General features: G+C 40.7%; 1 protein-coding gene across 2 annotated transcripts in view; it reads left to right on the plus strand.

Annotated features, from left to right (window-relative positions):
- cep350 (centrosomal protein 350) overlaps positions 1–20,777 on the plus strand; it is a 32,089-nt gene extending 11,312 nt beyond the window's left edge. Inside the window, exons 10-38 of one of the 2 annotated variants that reach the window (XM_058074398.2) lie at positions 983–1,707; positions 1,823–1,941; positions 2,395–3,359; positions 3,452–3,593; positions 3,914–4,059; positions 4,129–4,262; positions 4,966–5,137; positions 5,293–5,456; positions 5,584–5,694; positions 5,962–6,036; positions 6,116–6,237; positions 6,337–6,408; positions 6,484–6,695; positions 6,808–6,995; positions 7,638–7,916; positions 8,207–8,356; positions 8,509–8,669; positions 10,000–10,122; positions 11,722–11,951; positions 12,056–12,243; positions 12,350–12,494; positions 13,433–13,593; positions 13,678–13,805; positions 13,872–13,930; positions 14,013–15,622; positions 16,503–17,039; positions 17,216–17,362; positions 17,442–17,564; positions 18,562–20,777. In XM_058074398.2, the coding sequence (XP_057930381.2) occupies positions 983–1,707; positions 1,823–1,941; positions 2,395–3,359; positions 3,452–3,593; positions 3,914–4,059; positions 4,129–4,262; positions 4,966–5,137; positions 5,293–5,456; positions 5,584–5,694; positions 5,962–6,036; positions 6,116–6,237; positions 6,337–6,408; positions 6,484–6,695; positions 6,808–6,995; positions 7,638–7,916; positions 8,207–8,356; positions 8,509–8,669; positions 10,000–10,122; positions 11,722–11,951; positions 12,056–12,243; positions 12,350–12,494; positions 13,433–13,593; positions 13,678–13,805; positions 13,872–13,930; positions 14,013–15,622; positions 16,503–17,039; positions 17,216–17,362; positions 17,442–17,564; positions 18,562–18,717 (7,544 nt within the window). In that variant the 3' untranslated portion in view covers positions 18,718–20,777. The remainder of the gene's footprint in view (positions 1–982; positions 1,708–1,822; positions 1,942–2,394; positions 3,360–3,451; positions 3,594–3,913; positions 4,060–4,128; positions 4,263–4,965; positions 5,138–5,292; positions 5,457–5,583; positions 5,695–5,961; positions 6,037–6,115; positions 6,238–6,336; positions 6,409–6,483; positions 6,696–6,807; positions 6,996–7,637; positions 7,917–8,206; positions 8,357–8,508; positions 8,670–9,999; positions 10,123–11,721; positions 11,952–12,055; positions 12,244–12,349; positions 12,495–13,432; positions 13,594–13,677; positions 13,806–13,871; positions 13,931–14,012; positions 15,623–16,502; positions 17,040–17,215; positions 17,363–17,441; positions 17,565–18,561) is intronic. The other variant, XM_058074399.2, reaches the window with a different exon arrangement.
- Positions 20,778–20,954: the final 177 nt, after the last annotated feature.

The raw sequence follows: 20,954 nt of genomic DNA on the forward strand, positions 1-20,954 counted from the left end.
AATTAAAAGGTGATAAATGGTGGAACGCTTTGAGCAGCCACTCGGAATGTGTCACTTTGATGTCATACGTATGGTCTTTGCATTATTTACATTCCATAGTGTGTGGCGAATTCTCTTTGCACTCAGCTTTATGGGCCTTGGTGTCTTTATTAACGAATAGCCAATACATCTCGCGAACCCACTAAGCTGGCTTTGTAGAATATCCCCTAGAACTGTTGCTATACAGCAGTCGACATCATCTCCCTCATATAATGCTTTGCACAGTATCTCACGCTACTTCTGTGTTGTCTATCTGTATGTCTACTGGCTACCATTGACCGGAAGTAATTGAGATCGACTGACTGTTCTGGTTGGGTGCACAGGAGTTATGACCTAATTTGATGATGAGATTGGCCCCACAACAGGCAACATGGACCCTGGAGAGTGGCAGAGTAGGCATTGGTATCAGAGTAAAGTTCAGCTCAGACTGTCGGGTGACGATGCTACAGAATCTAAACTGCAATTTTCACTTTGACACTTCATGTTTAGCAAAGAGTAGGAGTTGTGAAAAAGACGTTACATCTGAGTTAAAAAGTTATCATGCAGTTACTCGTGGTAGCACAGAACTGGGGCGCTTTAATACGATAAAACTTATTATCATTTGAAGCAGCATTTTTGCAACACTGCGGCTTCCTAAAACCACAGCTGTGTGACATTGTTGCAAAAACTGAGAAACTCTCACGGGATGGCAAAAAGTAATATATAACCGAAAAGAGCAAGCCCCTGTCAGAGGTAATGTTGGGTTTCAAAGCTTCATCGAGCACCCCGAGCTTCACTACTTTATGCCTATTGTGGATAAAATATCAATAAGTAAATGGGTCAGTTTTTCACATTCCTGCTGTTGCTTGCTATTGCGTGATGCCCAGTGGGAAACATTGTGATCAACTATAACTGTGCTTTCTTGCTGTCTGTAATTGTTTTGATATTGTCTTAATGTTCACAGCTTCCCATCGCCGCTCGGAGTCTGAGCAAGGCTCAAAAGCAAAGCACCACACTCGGCCTCAAAGCACAGACAGGACTGGCAGTGCATTTCACGGTCAATCGAAAAGCCACTCTACATCCACTGCGAGCCCCTCGTCTGCAAGTCAAGACAAATACAGAGCGGCTGCAGGCAAAGACTTGTTGTCAGCAGATATCAAAGCCATACTTAATGACCCACAGCTTGAGTGCAAAGCAGCTGAGGAGGAGGAGGGGGCTCTGCAAAGATCTGGGGGAGTTAAGGGTGGTCAGAGGGGCAAAGCAAGGTCATTGTCTCAAACCCGGACTCCCCTCTCCTTCTGGGGAAAGACAGTGCCAACACTTATCCCCTCAAGAGGCTGTCGTAGTGCCAACCCCTCTCCAAACCGACCAGAGTCCTCTAATGTGGCTGAACCTAAGGAGAAAAAGCGCCACTATGATGCAGATAAAATACGCCAGTACATTGTCAAGCAGAAAGAGGAGCGAAAGAGACGTCAAGTTGAAGAGAAGAAGTCATTGATGGCGGAGACGGAGAAAAGAAATCAAAGGCTCCAGGAGCTCTACAGGAGGCAAAAGGAAATGGCTAAGACCGTGGTCACTCCTACTGAGGCTAATGTAGTACCTCTGTCAAAACAAGACAGATATGACACGTACCTTTTAACTCTGGAGGAAGTCACGCAGATGCAACCTTCTGTTCCCTCAAATCAAGCGGTATTTATTACAAGCTTTACACCTATTAGTTCCGTCCTCTACGGGTTTTCTTCTCACATTCTGTGTATTGGATAAAACAAGATTAAAAGGTTGCTTGTGTATCTTTGTACTGCAGAGACCAATGTATCAGCCCTCTGGAGAGTCTGATAAAGAGAACAAGAAAATGGAACTGCCGCAAAGTCCTTCGAGCAGTGACAGGTCTTTGAGTGATCAGCTATCTCCTCCATTAGAAAGGTAGATAAACACACTTCATGTCTACTGTACGTAAAGGCCTCGTATTATGCTATTTTATCTCCTTCTGCTCTCTTTTGCTTAGTGTGTGTGTGTGTGTGTGTGTGTATAGCCATTCCTCATTCTCCAGTGATGATGTAAGAAATGGAGTTTATTTGCAGACATAAACGTTAGTAGCACTGTCTTAGCCACAGTGTGCGAGCTAGAGTGCTCCTATTACAGTGAAATTGTAAAAGCAGCATCTTGATCATTCTAGGTTAGCCTATATGACTGTACATGTAGCTCACTGACAGTTGGCACAGCACAAGGGACACATATACAATATTGTACTATATAAAAGTGTTAAAAAAAATCTACACAGTAGCAATCGTATCATAGATCAAATGTATTTTTATCATTCCAAGGTCTGTCAAGTGTGTAACATTCATTCTGTTGTTTTTGTTCCCTTTGTCATAGGAGTGATTTAGATGTTGGAGTTAATCCTAGACTTAATCCAGACCTTCTGAGCCCAAATTTTCAATCCCTCGCTGGTTCCAGCAATGATGCACTACAGTGTACTAGCTATGACGCTCTTCTTTCTCGGCCTCTGAGGCTGGAAAACACGGCGGCAGCTGGTGACATCAAACCCACACAAGGGCTACACCCAGCGCCGCCCATCAACAGCTTTCAGTCAAGGAGGTCCCGCATTGATGCCCTCAAAGCTACAGCCATCTCTCTGTCTCACCGCATAGAGTCTGAAGCCCGGCAGATTGCTCGAGTGGGGATCAACTACAGCGAAGCAACTTCATTGGACGTGGATATTTTGGCCCCGGGTTCCACTCCTGCTAATCTTAATGAGAGAGGCTTGGCAGCTGGTCATGGCACATTAGAAAATGGCAACTTAACATCAAGGATCCAGAGACTTTTAGTGGGCACAGGTCTTAGCTCATATGATGGTGCCTCTCTTCCCGGAGCTGGAAATTTGCACACGTTCTCGGGACAAGCACAGCAAATTTCTGCTGACCTAACTGATAACGTTCCTAGCAATTATAGACTACAAAGAATGCACAATGCCAATGACTTGGAGAGACCTAATAACCTACATAGTAAAGCACCTGGAGAAGCTGGGGAGAATAAGGTAGATCCACATGACTCAAGTGGAGGTTCCATCAGTGAGGGTACCATCATGAGTGAGGAGAGCATCTGTAAGGATGAAGTCAGCCCTCCTCAGCCTTCCAACACTCGTCTTGCAAGATCAGCGGACACTTCTGGCCAACAAAGGGAAATGCAGAGCCTGCCTGACTTCCAGGAGGCTGGCAAGTGCTCGCCTGTCATTTTGCCATTTACTCAGCTGGACAGTAGTCAAATACCCTGGGAAGAGTTGAACAAAGGAGACCCTTTCAGTGTAATCAACATTTACTTAAAGAACCTCAATGTTAAAGGTTGGTGAACTCATGACCCTGCATGACACTGTCTGATGCAAGGATATTCCTTCATACAATTTAGATCTTAAATCTTGTTTTTCCTCCCACAGTAAATGAGAGGAAGTCTTCGCCTGCTCGCTCTTTTCATTCTGGGGATTCCTCCAGAGATGCAGCGGTCTATGATGATGACTTTGTTTCGTTTCATAGCAGTGGGGCTAGCCAACAGTTGAAAAAAGATTCCAGCTCACACAGGTGATTACGTCAATGTCTTTATGCTTGTGAAGTAGACCACTAGATGGCAGTCGTATCACACAGATGGGGAAAGTACTATATTTTCCTGTCCTCTGCAGTACAGGAGTATCCACTTTAATTATAAACATAATGATTGTGTGCTTTGTGTATAAAATAAATATTTATTTTTAGACTCCCATAAATGGCCTCTGTTCATTAGTGAGCCACACTTCCCATCATGGGAATTACAACTGTTGAAGTTATAGAAGCTTTTTTTATTGTTGATATCACTAGTCGTAATATATGAATTAATGGTCTTTGTTTGTTTATTACACTCATAGTTTTGGACCTGAAAGTAAAAAGTCCCCACCAACCAGAGCAAGACAGGCTTCTCCTACCATCTTCCCAGAATGTAGTGTGTCTCCAGCAGTCGAGTTGCTTAAGAATGAACCTACAAGAAATGGCAGCGTTGAGAACCGAGGCACAGGTGAACTTTGTGTGGCAAACAATCAGTGCTTAACAAATGATATATTTAAGTTAAATTGATTTTCCTTAGGTAAACTCCAGTATTCACCAAGTGCCCTACAGCAGTATATGGCAGCAGAGCTCAAGTACCAGGAGTCGATAGAAGAGTCTTTGAGGCAACTTGGCGAAGTTGAGAGGCTGATGGGTGTACCTGTGGCTCAGCAGGTTAGTGCAACATCTGCCTAAATTCTGAATTCTTATTTTTGCTAAGGTGGGTCCAAAACTTCACAATCCCGTGCCCCCTCAGGTACATGACTTGAAGCCTTGTATGCCCTACTGGAGGAGCACACTTACACCACATAAGCCCACAATAAAACATTTAAGTTTAATCTTTTTAATCAATTATTAAATGATTTCTAGAATTTGAAGTTTTTACAGAAGAACATGTCTTCCTTAACTGTACCTACTTGAATGTCCGCACATGTACCTGGTTGGTGTAAAATGCATTGGCTCGTATGCGCTGTAGTAGCTATAAAGCATATTACTTCGAACAAGTCTTGTCAAGATGATCTTTATGCTGTGGTCTTCAACAACATGGCATACAAAGAATAATCAGGAAAACAATTCAACTCATGTTACACACAAACATCGTAATTATAAGCAATTGTGATAACAAAGGCAACATTAACTGAATACAAGGCTTATTTCCAAGCTAATAGACATATGTGCACAAATAGCATGAGATTATGCTCCAAGCTAATAGGCACTCTGACGCTCAGGGTAGAGCTATCATTATTAAATCCCACCTTTATGCATTTACTACTACTTTGCTACTTATGTATGCCTTTACACCATTAATATAGTGACTTAATCATAATAAGATATGTTTACTAATATTGTCAAACAAACTACTCTCAAAACTTTTCAGACCAAACAGCAAAAATCTCCACCTTTGAGAGCAAGGATGACTTCACCTTCAGGTTTTCCAGACTCTTTTCCAGCATGTGAGCCTCCCAGAAATGGCTTTATGGTCGGGGCTACCAACAACATGAACACAGGCACCGCAATTCATTGTGGCAGAGTTGAAAACAGAGCAACAGGTTTGTAATAATTGGTGTTGTAAGCATTGTGGTGCTTAACACTGGAAGTAAAACTATACTCTGCCATATCTAAAGTTTTCTCTCTCTCTCTCTCTCTCTCTCTCTCTCTCTCTCTCTCTCTCTCTCTCTCTCTCTCTCTCCATTCCTTTTCCCAGGTAATCTCCAGTATCCTCCTGCTGTCCTGCATCAGCAAATGGCAGCAGAGCTCCAATACCAAGAGTCCATAGAGGAGTCATTGAGACATTTAGGGGATGTGGAGAGGCTAATGGGTGTGTCTATGGCCCAGCAGGAGAGTGCTTCATTGGCGCAAATACTGAAGGTAAAGCAAAGCATAATTTTTTTCTACATGTAATAATTCGACATAAGGGACTTGTATGCTAATTATTTTCCCAATTTGCTGTGGTGTACCTCAAATATACTGAGACAGTGTTTTGCTCTCTTTGCAGACCAAGCAGCAGAAATATGAGAATGACCTTTATGAGCAGAAGATCCAGGCAGAAAGAAAAGCTCTGGAGGCCCAGCTGCAGCGGGAGGAAGACCGGCAGAGAACATCCAGGGTACAAATACACATTTTAACACTCTTACAGAATTTGTTATGTTGCTTCATCAAAATACGTATTCATAAACTGTAATAAGATAATTTATGTATGATCTTAATAATAATTTGTATTGAATGAATGAACGGTTTAAAAAATGCTAGCACAGCTGTTTATTTTTGTAAATGCATGTAAAATGTGCTAATGAGTGAAATTTGGCTTGAGGCCTAAATTTAACCTAATTACACACATAAGGTAGCTGCAGTTTAACAAATTATTTTTGTTTAGGCCCACGAGGAGTTGCTGGAAAAGTTAGTGCTAACTCAAAAAGAAACTGCAGAAGCGGCCCGTCACATCAAGGAGGTGAGCAGGTCTTTGATAAAATTGATGGATTGATAAACACAAAGCTTTTTATGTCATAAAGATGGCTTTTTGTCTTTAGTTGACAGATCTGGCCAGGTCTCAGATTGAAGGTGCTCTTACAGTCTCTGTTGTTGCTACTGAGCCATCCATGCAAAGTAAGCAGCAGCGGGAGAAGAAACAGAATAGGCCTGATTCTGGCAGGTAAAGTCCCAGCCTTCACTTGTGCTGCCAGTTCCTGTCCTAAATGCATAATAAATTATGCAAAGTACCCAAAGTGATAGCTATCTTTTTGGCTTCCAGCTTCCAGAGAGAGGCGTCAAGTCGAAGTCCCAGTCACACCGACTCACGGCCTGTGCAAAGACCGAACCTCATGTATTGACCAATCTTCTTTACACCACTAAGTGGTAGGGGCTCATGTTAATTGTATTTTACTCCTTTTTTCCTCAGTGGTGCAGACTCCAGCTCCACCAGTAGCCCCTCACACGCATCAACAGACCATATCAAGTCAGTAAACAAAGAAGAAACTGAATTAGAATGGAAGAACAATGAAAAGCAGGCGAAGAGAGAAGCAGGCTGCAGCTCAATAGAAGAGGAAGGTCCCACAGCGGATAATGAATCACTCTGTAGCGAAAGCATCCCCTCCGTAGCTGATGACAAAGGTACCACATGACATGCACACCATTAAATTCATTCTGTTCTATATTTCCAGCTCTAAGCTTGCCAGGTGAATGAATGGCTAAAAAAAGTACTTATGTACATCTGGTTTCGCAGAGTACTCTCTCAAGTTTGACACATCCAGGACAGAGGATGTACCTGAGGAGCATTCCTTCACCTCTCTGCTGCCGTCTAAAGTGCACCGTATGAGTTCTTTGGACAAGAGGCCAGACTATCACGAGGAATCGGACGATGAAACTGTAAATCACAACACGTCTGTCTCAGAGTCCCATACCATTACAAAGGTGAGAGGCTTGTTTGGTGGAGGTGTGAGTAACCACTTGAAATAAAAAGTACGCTTGTCTCTTGCTGTATCGCTTGCTCAATCTGTCACAGCTTTTCAAAAGTTTATGAATAAATGGTCGATGTTTCGTGGTTAAGTTTGACCTATTATTAGTCAAAAGAAGGAGCGGCTGTCAAACGGACCAGAAATATTGTTAACGAAATGCTAAAATGTATAAGTCTTAAGTCGAGACTTAAACATTTGTACTGCTCTAATATTAGCAGGTAGGGTATTCCACAGTGTTGGAGCCTAAATAGAAAATGCTCTAGATGAAGGTAAAGATGATGATAGGGGTGTAATTTCATGTCTCAAGGGCTCTAATAACAGTAAAAATGTATTTAGAAGTCAAACTGTTTTTTATGCTCTATGAAAATATTCAATGTATTGCTATTAAATCCTACTTCACAGGAATTCACTTATTGTGGTCGAGTGTGGAAGCAATTGTCTAATATAAATGAGGCACGACTTTATTGTGGTTTGTCCGCTGCATTTTTAACTTGCATGTATTTTATAAGTCTTTGTAATATCACTGAGAGACCCAATTAAATGTAAAGCTTTTTTATTGTATTACTTTTGTTCTTACTTTTCCCCCTCTCCCCCACAGTCTCAGAATGCAAACTTGGCCTTTTCTGGCGGACAGGACAGCTTTTCCCGGTTCACCATGGACATGGTGCGTCAGTACATGAAAGACGAAGACCTGAGGCTGCAGCATCAGAACGCTCTGCTGCATCTGCGCCAGAAAGCCGTCAAAGAAAAAATCAGAACCGAGCTTGCGTGGCTGGAACACCAGAAAAAACAGCTGAGGAACAAAGGCGAGGATGACAAACTACCACCTATCAGGAAGAAGCAGAAAAGTCTTTTATTGAGACTCCAGGAGGAGCAGGTACTTCACCCGTTAACGGCCTATTGATACCATAGACCATTGTTTACACTGTTTCCTGAGCCAAGGCACTGAGTAATTACACACTTTCTGCTGTCTAGTGGAAAAACATTTAATTGTTCTGCATGTACCTGTGGATCACTGGCATAGATATTGATTGATTGATAGATTTTACCGTATAATAAATTACCATTTCCCTGAGAGAAATTGCATAATTTCCAGTGGCACACCTGATGATCGGCACAGTGGTTGCTGTCACTGACCAGAGCGTTTTTATATGCTTATTCTCCCAGGCTGAGATCAAGCGTCTTCAGGAGGCTAACAAAGCAGCAAGGAAAGAAAAACAGCTGTTGTTGAAACAGCAGGAAGAGATTGAGCAGATGAGGAGTTCAACATTGAGACTGAAAGAGCGTCTCAAGTCTGCTGGCTGTGAAGTACCACCTGTAAGTAATTATACATCCAACCATTTTCTATGCAAACGGTTACTAATTATCCAAATAAGAAGGATTTAAGCACCTTCCAAACTTTATTACTTGAGTGCATTCTTGTCCAGGCATTTTCTACTGTACATGTTTCTTTTTTTTCTGTTCCCTAGGAGACTCCTGTGTCCGAAGTGCCGTTGTCAGAGGCAGCGTCTCCCAACATAAGGCATGCTGATGACAGCCGCACCCCTTCGCCCTCACCCTCCATCTCTGGAAGTGAGACCAGCAGCATCATGCAGAAGCTCAAGAAGATGCGCTCCCACATGGATGAAAAGTAAATGCACTTCTTCTTCATTGTTATTAATATTAGGTACTAATAGTATTTTTCTTTGCTTCATGAGAGTTTCCTTCAAGCTTGTTTTCACCTTCAGTTTTGTTTTTGGCCCCTTGTTTGCTTTAATATTGCCGCCAATGCTGATCCTTGTGGACTTAGACTTAATTTAGGAACTTAGGAACAAATTTTAGAGTAACTGTAATTGATTGGTGTGCCACCTGTGTCAAGTGCTGTGGATGTGAAGATAAGCATGCTCCATGATCCCCTTCTAGACATGGCCTGTCAGCATTCATATACTGTATTAAAAGCATGGCATTGTCCCAACTAACCACCCCAAAGGGGATATAGTGTAGAATAGATGAGGGAGTACAGGTTGTAATGTATACAGATGTACTGGAATAGTGGAATCGAACTGTGACAAATTTTATTTAATTATTATTTTTATTGCTACTTGTTTGTGTTGACCAGTCGCTGCATGTGATTGGAGTTAGTGTGGATTTTTGTCTTGGCTACCAGCTTGAATCATGTGATTGCACAGCCTCTCTAATCTGAGTAGGTAAAAGAATTTGATTTTATTTTACTAGCAATTATGTTAGGATTTTGCAAAGTAAATAGAAATTATGTAATCTAACATTTCTGACGTTTATAATGTATTTGTTGTTTGTTTCACATAATCCCCCCCAGTATTCATCACCACTTTTCCGTTTTTGATTAATAGTCCATATTGTGCATTAATTTTCAAGTAACACACTAACGATTATTTTTACATCAGTTATTTTATCATGTTAACGATAAAGTACCTGAAAATAGGCATGGTGGCCCTTATTCTCTTCCTATTCATATAATAACCCCATACTGTTTTAAATGTTCAATAACAGTTATGGGTAATGCATGCTCCAAATGTACCTTTTAAAAACAAAAAATCCACAATCCGTATGTGAGACATATCACTGTAGCTTTGTTATTATGCAGGTCATGTTATGTAAATGGAACATTGCTGGCGATTTTTAGGGGGCTTTATAGTTGAAATAGGTGACTCCCCTGCATCGTGCTAGTTGATGTAGCTACACAGATGTGTATTCAAGTCTCACGAGGATCATGGATGAATAAAAAAAATTGCAGTTTTCCGCTAAAGTGATACCTGACAGACTCATTCCACCAAGGGTGTTGAAACACACTCACAATTGCTCATATCGTTCTTTTCTCTCTCTTTCTCTCTACTTGTTTCCTTCCTTCCACGTTCCTTTTCTTCTACCGTGTGTGTGTGTGTGTGTGTGTGTGTGTGTGTGACTGGATGGCTGACTGTGTTGCACGTTTGTGTGTTGTGTAGACACTGTTCCCCTGTCCACTGCTTCTTTTCTGTGTTCACGGCCCAACACTGGGCTTCCCTTAGTATCTGTCTTCCCAACCTTCATCCTAAATTCCAGCTCTTTATCTACAACCAGTTGGTCAGGTACTGTACAGTTCTCCCTTACCTCTTTTTCGCCGCACTTGCATCTAGCCTGGGCCTCCACACTCCAAACTCACCCTCTCCTCCTCTTAATGGAACATGCTTGTGTTCAAACACTGGTACTGGGCCCTCACAAGGGTTTGCTGGTCAGTGATGAATGATGTTGGTTTGTTTGTTTTCTTTTCAGGATGGAATTTGTGGAGAGGGGAATTTTTAAGTGCTCGAGGAAAGTTGTGTTGTTGAAATAAGAAAACCTTTTGACACCTTACAAACACTTAATTAGTGACACTGTTTATCAACAGTATTCCCTAAAGAGATTCTTGTGATTGGCGGTGAATGTCAAAGATTAGGCTTATTTTGACCATAACTTTCCTCGTTGAAGGTGAAGTCTTGACTTCATTCAGCATTTTCTGTGGTGTTATATTCTTACACTGTTTTCCTTACCTCTCAAATGACACATTTACTTGCAACCTTATAGTCAGTTTGGCTGTTCAACCCCAGCACAGTACTTGATACAAGAGGTTTTAGATTAAGCCACACTATTAAATTCAATTAAAATGCAATTTTAATGCAGTTGATAGGTAGTGGTATGTCTCTTGTAAGCCCAGTAAATCCTAATTGTTCCTCTGTTATTGGAAAACGCTTGCACCAAATTGGCTAATGCAGATATCCATTTTATCTAATAGGCAGGCAATTCTTCAGTATCTGATCTGTCATCAGTTTGAATTAAGAAACTAGAGAAGCCTTTAAATTAGTCTAAATAATGCTCCAATGTAATGACATTTGTGGCAGTGAGACACCACATTATAAGGAAGCTGGAGTGGGGGAGGACACAAACAACAACACAAGCATAGCTATGTGACCTATAGTATTCACACTCATTTTAATGGTTAGGTTAGGTTAACATGTTCGCTGAAGGAAAAACAAAATGATCAAAAGTTCAGCTGGCATGTCCATCGCTGACTGACTTTAGTTGTGAGAACCACCCCCCCCCCTTTTTTTTAAATTTTTTATTTATTTATTTTTTACAAAGCTGCTCTCTATGAAATGGTAAGCCGGGCTCATCTTGTAAGGGTCAGAGGTTTTTCCGTCATGACCTCATGAAGTGAAATACACAAGTCAGGGGGATGATAGATTTTTCTCACATTTGATGGTCATAAACCAGCTCTAGGGACACATACTGTGTTACTGTTATATTTAAAAAGTTACTTTTGCATAATAGGCCTTTAAATTAACTGTTATCACCCTGGTATTCTATGCTGAATAGGATTCATTGCCTTTATTTAATGGATGTTAGTTATTGTAGGGAAAGAAATAGTGAGCAAGCATGTTTGAAGTGGGTGTGCTGTGAAACTGGTTTGTCTAGGTGATTTGGGTCTGCCTGCTTCTGACCTTTTTTTTTTTTTTTTACAATGCTAAACCAAATTCTCCTACTTTTTTTTTGTCCTGATCATTACCATTTTTCCTGGTTTGCCACAACTGCCGCCACCCATTTTCCTCCTGTCTTTAACGGCATCTTAATTTTCTTCTTTTCTCCCACCTCACACACGCTTTTCATCTGTGCATTTTTCTTTGCCATTATTCCTCCCGTTCACTTATTAGATTCCTGACTAAGCGGGAGCAACAGCTAATGCAAAGGCGTCATCATGCCGAGGAGCTGCTACAGTGGAAACAGCGTCTTGATCAAGAGGAAGCAGAGGTCCGGAGGATAGAGAAGGAGGCCCTGGCTGGTTGGGGCGAGGGTTCGGAAAGTCACAGCAAGGAGATCTCTGAAATTCATCCTGATCCCAGTCACCATCAAATCTTAGAGCAACAATCAATCAGTGACAAAGGTGAAGTACTGATTTATTTAATTAGGGGAAAAAGTGACTTTTGATTAGTGAAAAACATGTATCACACCCACACTGACAAATTTTGTGTGTGGGTTTATTTTCAGAGTATGTGACTGAAGATGATTACTCTTCGGCAACATCAGAGTGCAGCATACACACAGAAGGACCCTCCCAGCAGCCGATAAATCTATCCTCAGCACCACCTGCATCAGTTGCTGAAACTTTGGCCTCCAACCTAAGCAGCCCTCCAAATTACACTGAAGATTTTGCTTCACTCGCACTCAGCAAGCAGGTCTGCACAAATTGCTTTTTTCTTAAAATGTGTGTACCGAAATTACCCAGTTGCTGAGCTCTAATATAATTAAGTCATATATCTGTACCATCCATCTTATTTCCAGTCTTCTCCAGTCAAAGACAGCCACAACCGTGTCGCACCTACCTCCAATAGCGGCATCACAAGCAAGATGCAGCTTCCCTCCTCATTCCAAATATCAAAGCAAGCCCCAATTCATCCCAGAGATACACCGACAACGTCACAGACTGGTGAGTTTCTAAATACATAACTAATGCATGTACATTGCAACCTGAGCCCTGTATGATAGCTTTATTGTTCCAGAGACATTGTAAGAGGGCAAGCAGAGTAGTTGAACATAAAGAACCTGCATAACTTGCACTGTGTTGTCAGTGGCAATGTGATCCTGCAAGCAATTTTCACCGTGCAGCTATTGTACTGCACTGAGAGTGACCTATATCAATGAGCAAAAAGCTACTTATGTTGCTACCGCTGCTTTGTTAGCAGACGAATGTGTTGACCCACAAGGGCAGCTTTGACAGGCCCTTGTCAGCACAGCGCAATCCGGTCAAGCATTGTCACATCGGTATTCAACAGGTGGCTTCTCCCAAACTCTGCACTAAAAAACACACATTATCAACCAGAGCACCAAATCACCTTGTGAATTAAGACAGTGGTTCTCAAACTTTTGAAGGATTATCAGAAAAATATTTTGCTATACAAATACATTTTTTTTCTTCCTCCGCTTGCCATGCTTCAAACATGTGACTTTTGAAGCATGACGCAAAATGGTTAATACTATTTCCAGAAGGAAAATACTTTTCAATTTAATTTTAGCAAATCTTTGGTTAAGAAATTTATATTTATGAATCTAGTTCACATATAATTATGTCTGATGTTTTTGTGTACCAGTAGATGGAGACCACGTACAACCAGTACTACGTGTACCACAGTTTGAAAATACTTACACAATAAACTTTCCCATCCCAAATATTTCTGTTATTGTAATATTACTAATAGGAATTGTTTGTGAACCTAAACTGAACATCATTGGTAAAGAAAACATACCCTAATCCCTAAAGAATTAGTTTAAATTCCACTGGGTGCAAGTTGGATTACCCGTGGCTAATCACAGAGGTCTGACTCTGCTCTCACATTCTGTGATGCATTATCTACATTTCGTTTTCAGAACCCATTTCGGAGCAGAGTGACATTGAGGGCCGAATCAAGGCTCTGAAAGAGGAGCTGAGAAAACGAAAGTCTATGGCCCATCAGCTCAAAAGGGAGCAAAAGATGAGACACAAAGAGCGGCTAAAGGCACAGGAAGCCAGCCTGCTGAAGCAACTGGAGGTAAATATGATTTTCCTCCATAATGTGCAATCCTTTTATCACAGCTTCAACAAAACTGTTTTTTTTTTTCAATTTCATTTCCAGAGCTATGACAACTATATCGGAAAAACAAAGGCAGAACTGAACAAAAAACCTGAGCCAACATCAAAGTCTCAGAAGAAAGACTCCACCTTAGATGCAGACCGATGCAAGCTCATATCTCCTATTCAAAGGTACATTTGAGACAAATATATTATCACAGAAGAAAATCAACTAAAAGCATCATCTGTTTTTTTTAGGTCTGAAAACGATAAAATATCAGCTGTAGGAACACCAATTAATTCATCACTCCACCAAAGTAAGTTATTTTGTTCCTATCATGGCTTTTTCATTTAGCACGTAATTTACTTAAGTTATGACAAATATTTTTCCTTGTTCAGATCTGAACAGATCTACCTCAGCATCTGAAGACCTCTCTGATGAAGCTGCATCCCCAACCCCTGCACATGGCAGTCCAGATTTCCTCACCTCGGAACTTAAGAGATGCCAATTACCAGACACTTCTTTAACCACATCTGCTGAACATGTTCAGATAATTGAGTCTGAGAAGGATAATGCTGTGTCAGAGTCTCATTCTCCTGTAGTGGACTTGAACTTTTCAGATCTTAATGGCAACCCCCCATCCTGTGAGGATTCCTATAGGCCTGACTTGGATGTCATCTCCTCAGTGAAGGAGGCACATACAAAGGATAGAGAGCCATCGTGTCCCCTGACAGATTACCAAGATGACTTTGAGTCATCAGGACCTTCTTCACCAAGGAAGGAGCAGCCTATACCTAAGCCAGACTCTGTTCCCCATACTGAAATCAGGTCTGGTAGTCAAGATGAAGAGATGGAGGAGGACATAGCAGAAGAACTAAGTCAGTTTTCAGTTGCTAGTGGTGCAAGCCATGAATCAGGTGGACTGTTGGATCTTCATCAGAAATCTCAAGGTGACTTTAAGAATGATAGTCACAGCATTGATCCGAGCCATTTGCAAAGCCCTCCCCCGCTACTTGTAGATGAAATGCCTAACTTCAACATTGGGGATCGAGTTCTTGTAAGTAATGTCCAACCCGGCACTTTAAGATTTAAAGGTCCAACCAAATTTGCCGCTGGCTTTTGGGCTGGTGTGGAGCTTGACAATGCTGAGGGGAGCAACTGTGGCATTTATGATGGAGTGGTATACTTTGAGTGTCTTGAACATCATGGGATTTTTGCTCCTCCTGCCAAGATCACTCATCTACCAGACAAGTTTGACATCTACACTGATGTTACAGGACAGGAGGACTCGTACACAGAGAATGTGTCAGATCAGTGTGAGGATGAGCAAAAGAGTCAAGTGGATACATCTCAAAATCTAAGCGCCCTGGAGAAGAGTGAAGAATTGTCTCATAAAAATGTATTTGAAAACCAAGAGTTTGTAGATGTAGCAGAGCAAAACCTCAAGAGCCAGGAGCCACCAAAAACCGAAACATACCTTGATTCTCAAAGTGACCACTCTATTCTACCAGATGGCCAGGAGGTAACTTCCTTAGTGGATGAAGACGACACAAACAAGGCCATACTACCTGATGATCAAGAATTAACAGCCTATGTTGAGAAGGATGACATTCTAAACCAGTACTTACCACCAAATGATCAGGATGTTGCAGCCATAGACGACAAGGAAGATGTACACTCCAAACACCACCTGATTTCTTCTGAAGTTCCCGACAAAGTTGAGGAGGAAAGAGTAGAGCCCAGGCACCTGGTATCTCCAGACACATTAGCAGACAAACTGCTGAGTAACTTTATAAAGGACACAATTCACCACTTGGTTCAGATCAAAAGGGTTAAAGAGAAGAAAATTGAAGCTTCCAACCAGATCAACACATGCGTCTTGGAGCTTGATGAGCAAGGGCTGATTTCTACATTGGGATATCAAGATTCTACATTTGGACATCAAGATGGTTTGTCTTCCTTCTTACCTGAAGAGGAGCCATCTTCTCCAGAGCTGTTTAACCGGCCGGTGAGTCTTGATTTTTCATGTTAAATCAAAATGCATATTTAAATTTTTTATTATTATTTTTAATGGAAAAATTAACAGGAAAAGTTGGCTTCCTTGATTATGTGGAAAGTGACTGAATGTGTTTGGGTCATTACCTGGATATTCGAGGGTAACGCAGTTTAAAATCTAGTTCTAGATCTAGATTTAAAACGACTGAGTTTATAGTAAACAGTACGGTGTAACACGCATATGTTTCACAACAATAGCTTAGTAGCACAACCATCAATTCAAAGTACATGCACAGGTACATAAAGCTGGACTTTTAATTTCCCAATGAACACAGCTGTTATTGCCAGTGTTTTCGACCTTCACAATGCATTTCTTTCTAGTGTTCAACACATTATTAACTGAAAACCTGAATGAAAAGAAGGCTTACGGGGGCCTCAGATGGTTGTGGGGGCTACCTGGTGCCCACGGACACCACGGTGATGACCCCTGATTTAGCGTATTCATAATACTGTACAATGAAATACTAAGAATTTTGGTGAAGATGGAATGTAGCTTATCAGTGTGCATAGGTACCAATGAGCAGTGAGTGTAGGGACACTTGACAAGTGAGCTCCACAAAGCATGTGGAGCCCAGCACAGCTGAAATGATTGATTTACATCTAAGTCTGAAAGCTGCCTTAGTTGTGAAGGAGCTTTAACTACGGGATTTTGAGTTTCAGAGAACTTGAAATGAAAATGAAATGTTACAACTGACAAATAGTACTTGTTGATTTGCCCTTTTGAAAGGAGTTTCCCAAGCAAAGTCCAATGTTATTTTGACAGTCTAATCGATCAGAGGAAGAACAGGTAATAGTAGAAAAACATAAAGTTTCCTTTCTTTCTATCACAAAAGGAGAGTCCAATTTTGGGGGCAAGTGGCCAAGAAGAGCTTGCCAAGCGACTCGCCGAGCTGGAACTTAACCGCGATCTGCTGGATGACCTGGGTGAGGATCAGGACTGGTTTGATGAGGACTTTGGCCTCAGCTCACGTAGAGAACAACAGAGGCTCCAACAGAAGCAGAGAGAAGAGGTGACAAAACTGGGAGCAGGACTAAGAAGCTCTGGTTCCTCAGACGAAGTCCCCCTTAGGGGGCTGGTCTCGCCCTCAGATGGGGACCAGCCTGCGAAGACTCCACCGAGACCTGCCCTTCCTCTTCCCCTGCCACCTAAACTGCCAGAACAACCTGCCATGGTGGTACCACACTCAGTTGGAGAAGTGGAGAAGTTGGTCTATGCTGCCATTCAGGAGATTTGGGATAGTTGTACCCTTACAAAGGAAGGAAGCCCTTTGCTTTCAGATGTGAACTGTCCCAAACCTTCACAAGAGTATTTGGGTGTTGAGGACAGCACAGTAGACCAGGAGGCCCTTTGCATCCGAAGCTACAAAAAGGTGACATTACAGGACTAAGCAGTTCTGCTTCTTTTATTTTGTAGTCTTAAATTTCAGTCATTTCCTGATTTTTAACTTGACAAATACGTATGGCACACTTCATGAAAAATCCGTCTTGACTGAATTTGACTAAATACCTTTTTGACAGAGGTATTAACATGCCTGTATTCCCACAGGCTGTGTATGACCTGACATGGGAGATCCTCCAGGAAATCTATGCCGAAAACCCCAATGCCAATCAGCCTGAGTGGGTCAAACCACAGCGAGTCAGGCCTGCCTTTTCCCACAGAGTCAAGACACCAGAAGACATGACAAAAGTTCAGGTATGATTTGTTTAGCAACCATGGTGCTACTCGATGTAGCCTTGTTGTTTAACCCCTGATTTTGTCTTGTTTTGTTCAGGAATTTGTCACAAAAGAAGTTCTAAAGCTTTATGGTTTGGCCAAGAATGAGAGTAAAAAGTCAGACTGGCAGAAGATGCTGAAATTTGGCCGAAAGAAACGAGACAGAGTTGATCAAATACTGGTAAGTATTCACAGTCACAACAGATTTTAATTTTTTTTTGCAAATGGTAACAGTCGAAAAAATTGTCACTGCCACTTATGTCTCCAATTATCAGATAGGAGGATTCTGTGTTGCTGTGTTGCAGTGTGAATGCGCGCAATTAGGACAGTGTCCTGCTTTCTTGGATTCTGTGTGAAATGCACATATAATAATAAATGTGAAATCCTTTGTTATGCTGAGACACCAATTTTGCAGGCTCTCTTATGTGAATAAGCCTTGTAATTCAATTCACTCCACTAGTTGGCGCTACACAGGGTTCCTATGCAAGTATGGAATTTGCTTGTGTAAATTTCCATGTCTGGAAAATTATGTAAAATAGAACTAAAGTATGGAAAAATATTCATTTTTCAAGACTGTTATTGTACCTAGCTATTATCTCCTGGAAATGCTAAAGTGGCATAAGGGCATACATATTCATAACAATGAAAAGGAATGATTAAATCCATCATTTATTCACATCTTACTTGAGCTTCCACGAACAATTACTTTCTTCATCGATTAATCTGAAGCTTGTTGCTTTGCTTATTCGACTAATCGGTTAGGCTCTTAGATGGACTAAATCAATATGAAAAAGCAAAATGTTGATCACTGTTTTCCAAAACACAGTTTTTTCTAAAACACAAAGATAATAGGTCTGCTTTCATGGGTGCAAGGAAATGACAAAATATTCACATTTGAGAGGCTGAATATTTATTTTTTTAATTTAAAAAAAGTTTCTTATTAATTGGTTAATCAGTCATTGATTTGTTAAGTAATTGTTGCGGCTCTGATGATACACTCTGATCTATTTGCCGAGTCTGGACATTTTGAAATGTCTAATCTATAGGAACCCTGGCCACAGCACTTTAATTTCACTACACTCATTCCCTAACTATATTCATTGGGATACATTGTGGTTGTCTACACCTGTGACACATATCACAGCACTGCTCTATAACAAAGTTCATGTGATTTGCAGGTACAGGAGCTCCACGAGGAGGAGGCTCAATGGGTGTGCTATGAAGAGGATGAGCTGTCAGTCAAAATGCAGCTGGCAGACAGCATCTTTGACGTGTTGCTGAAGGACACCGCCAACATGCTGAGTCTTGTAACCAAGAGGGCTGCTGCTCATTAATGGGTGAATGTAATCCACTTTGAATCTAGTAATATATGGTTTGGAATTGTTATATAGACTATAGAAAATTGTTTGGTCAGTGACACATTTTGACTAATCAGTGATGTCAGTTATAGACTTTTTTTGGCAGGGGAGGAATACATATGCCTTAAACTTATCCTACTCTGTCATCCTCCCCTAAAAGTGACTTCTCTCCATCTTCTCTTGTTGTTTTACTTTAGCGTCACCCACTTTGGGTTTTTTAATTGCATATGTCCCAAGAAATGACAATGTGTCACTGTTCTCAAACATTTAAATTGCCCTAAATTGGGGCACTCATAGTAGAAAAGATATTTTGTAAAACCTCTTGAATATGTTTATTTATTGTGTAAAAAAACATGAAAAGAGAATGCTGGAAATGTATAATATCCTGTCAGATTATATAAGGAGAGTTTTAATGTTATTCAAAGCAAATCGATGTTCTAATAGTAAAAGCACAAGTATTGTGAATGTGGCAATATGTATTATGACAGATTTAAGATAATGAAAATGATTTTTTTTAAAGAATTTAAGTCCTGTTAATGATAGTGTCACACTCTTGTGCTGGGTGTTATTAGCACTAACTTCATTCAGCCTCTAAATCTAACTACTGATGACATACAGTATGTTTGATCTGAAACTGAAGACTTTAGGGGGGTTTAAACATATTTTCAGTTCATTCTAAGATATTTCCAATTGAATAGGCAGATTTAGGATGTCGGTGCACTACATATTAGTATACAGCATGCAAGTGGAGAACAAAGAGGGGCATATTAGATTTTTGCACGGTACTGAAATGCTGGATTTGAGCCTTTTCCTCATCCTCCCCTCTCTCCACACACATTTTGGTTAGCACGGCATCTCCTCATCCTAAGTGCTGCCATTACGTTAATCTTTGCCATCAGCAGGGTAAAAACCAGCCAAAAGAATGTTACCAGCTTAGCCAGGTGACCATCCTCAACATTCATTTCAAGTGCCTCTTTGTGTTGTGGAAGACTGTATTTGATAGCTTATCTTTTGGACCTCCTATCAAACTGCTGTTTTAAAAATCTATATATATACTCGCGTCACTGACTTTAAAAAAAACAAAAAACTCATGACTTCAGCTTGGGTCTTCATGTTCCTGTTAATGTCAAGTTTTTAACTTTTTCATGTTTCTGTGCCTCAGCCTGACAAAATGTGTACGTAGACACAGTTGACTGGTTTAACGCAATGTGTTTCCATTATCATGCTGTCTCATATTTTGGTCCTCTTCATTCTTTCTATGGGCAAGCCAGCTTTCTCTCAAATAATTTTTTAAAGCTAAAGTGACCTTATTTTAAACCCATTTTTACACTCACTGGTTAGATAATGTACCACAAAGTTTGATGCCAACCTAACCCCATCTTGTCCTCTTGAATGGATTGTCTATTGGAGAAAGTAACATTCTGTTGTAACTATGCAGTGCTTTATGTAGTCGGATGAACACTTGTTTTTAGACTTTCAGTCTGTTCCACATCTTATTGGTGTGGAGAAGAGCCCATAATGCTCTGAAATGAGCGATGAAGCAACTTGGTCATTTGGTCAGACTATGGTCAGAACTAAAATAAGAATACGGTAGATTTATGAAATGAACCCCATCCTACAATTTCCCTTCTTTTTTATTATTGTTTGAAATGTTAATGAATATTTATAATAATGTGCTGTGAGTGTGCACCAGGTGCACTTGGCTTGTACAATACTTTTGCGGGTGTAAATATACTGTACTATTGTAGCCTGACCCACTCTTACTGACTTTTCAGTGAGCTTTGGAAAATGGAACTGTTTACTTTGCAAACATGTACATATTTGTAGACTTTGGAACTGTAAATAAAGCTTTGTTTGTAAAGAACATTTGGAGGAAACTGTGCTTTTTGTTACAGAAAAACATAAAACAACATTTTTGATTTAAAAAGGAAAAAAAAGGTTTGCAAGGTTTTGGATATGGATGCTTTTTGTTGGACACCAAGATAATTTATCGTTTTGCCTGCAAAATAACACATCCACTGCTGTCAATGTGTAAATTAATAAGAATAATTGATGAGTTGATGTACAGCCTATTTTGCTTTAATGCTTGTTTGCGATAAATTGCTTACTCCTAGTGTTGTTGTCTCACTACCATTTATTTGTGTATAACCTTAGCATATTAAGAAATGCAGCACAAGGAAATTATTTTGGATTTGTATTTCAGATATTCAGAT

The sequence above is a fragment of the Doryrhamphus excisus genome, linkage group LG4 (assembly GCF_037039965.1).
Source record: "Doryrhamphus excisus strain RoL-2023G ecotype Guam linkage group LG4, RoL_Dexc_Guam_v1.1, whole genome shotgun sequence".
NCBI lineage: Eukaryota > Metazoa > Chordata > Actinopteri > Syngnathiformes > Syngnathidae > Doryrhamphus > Doryrhamphus excisus.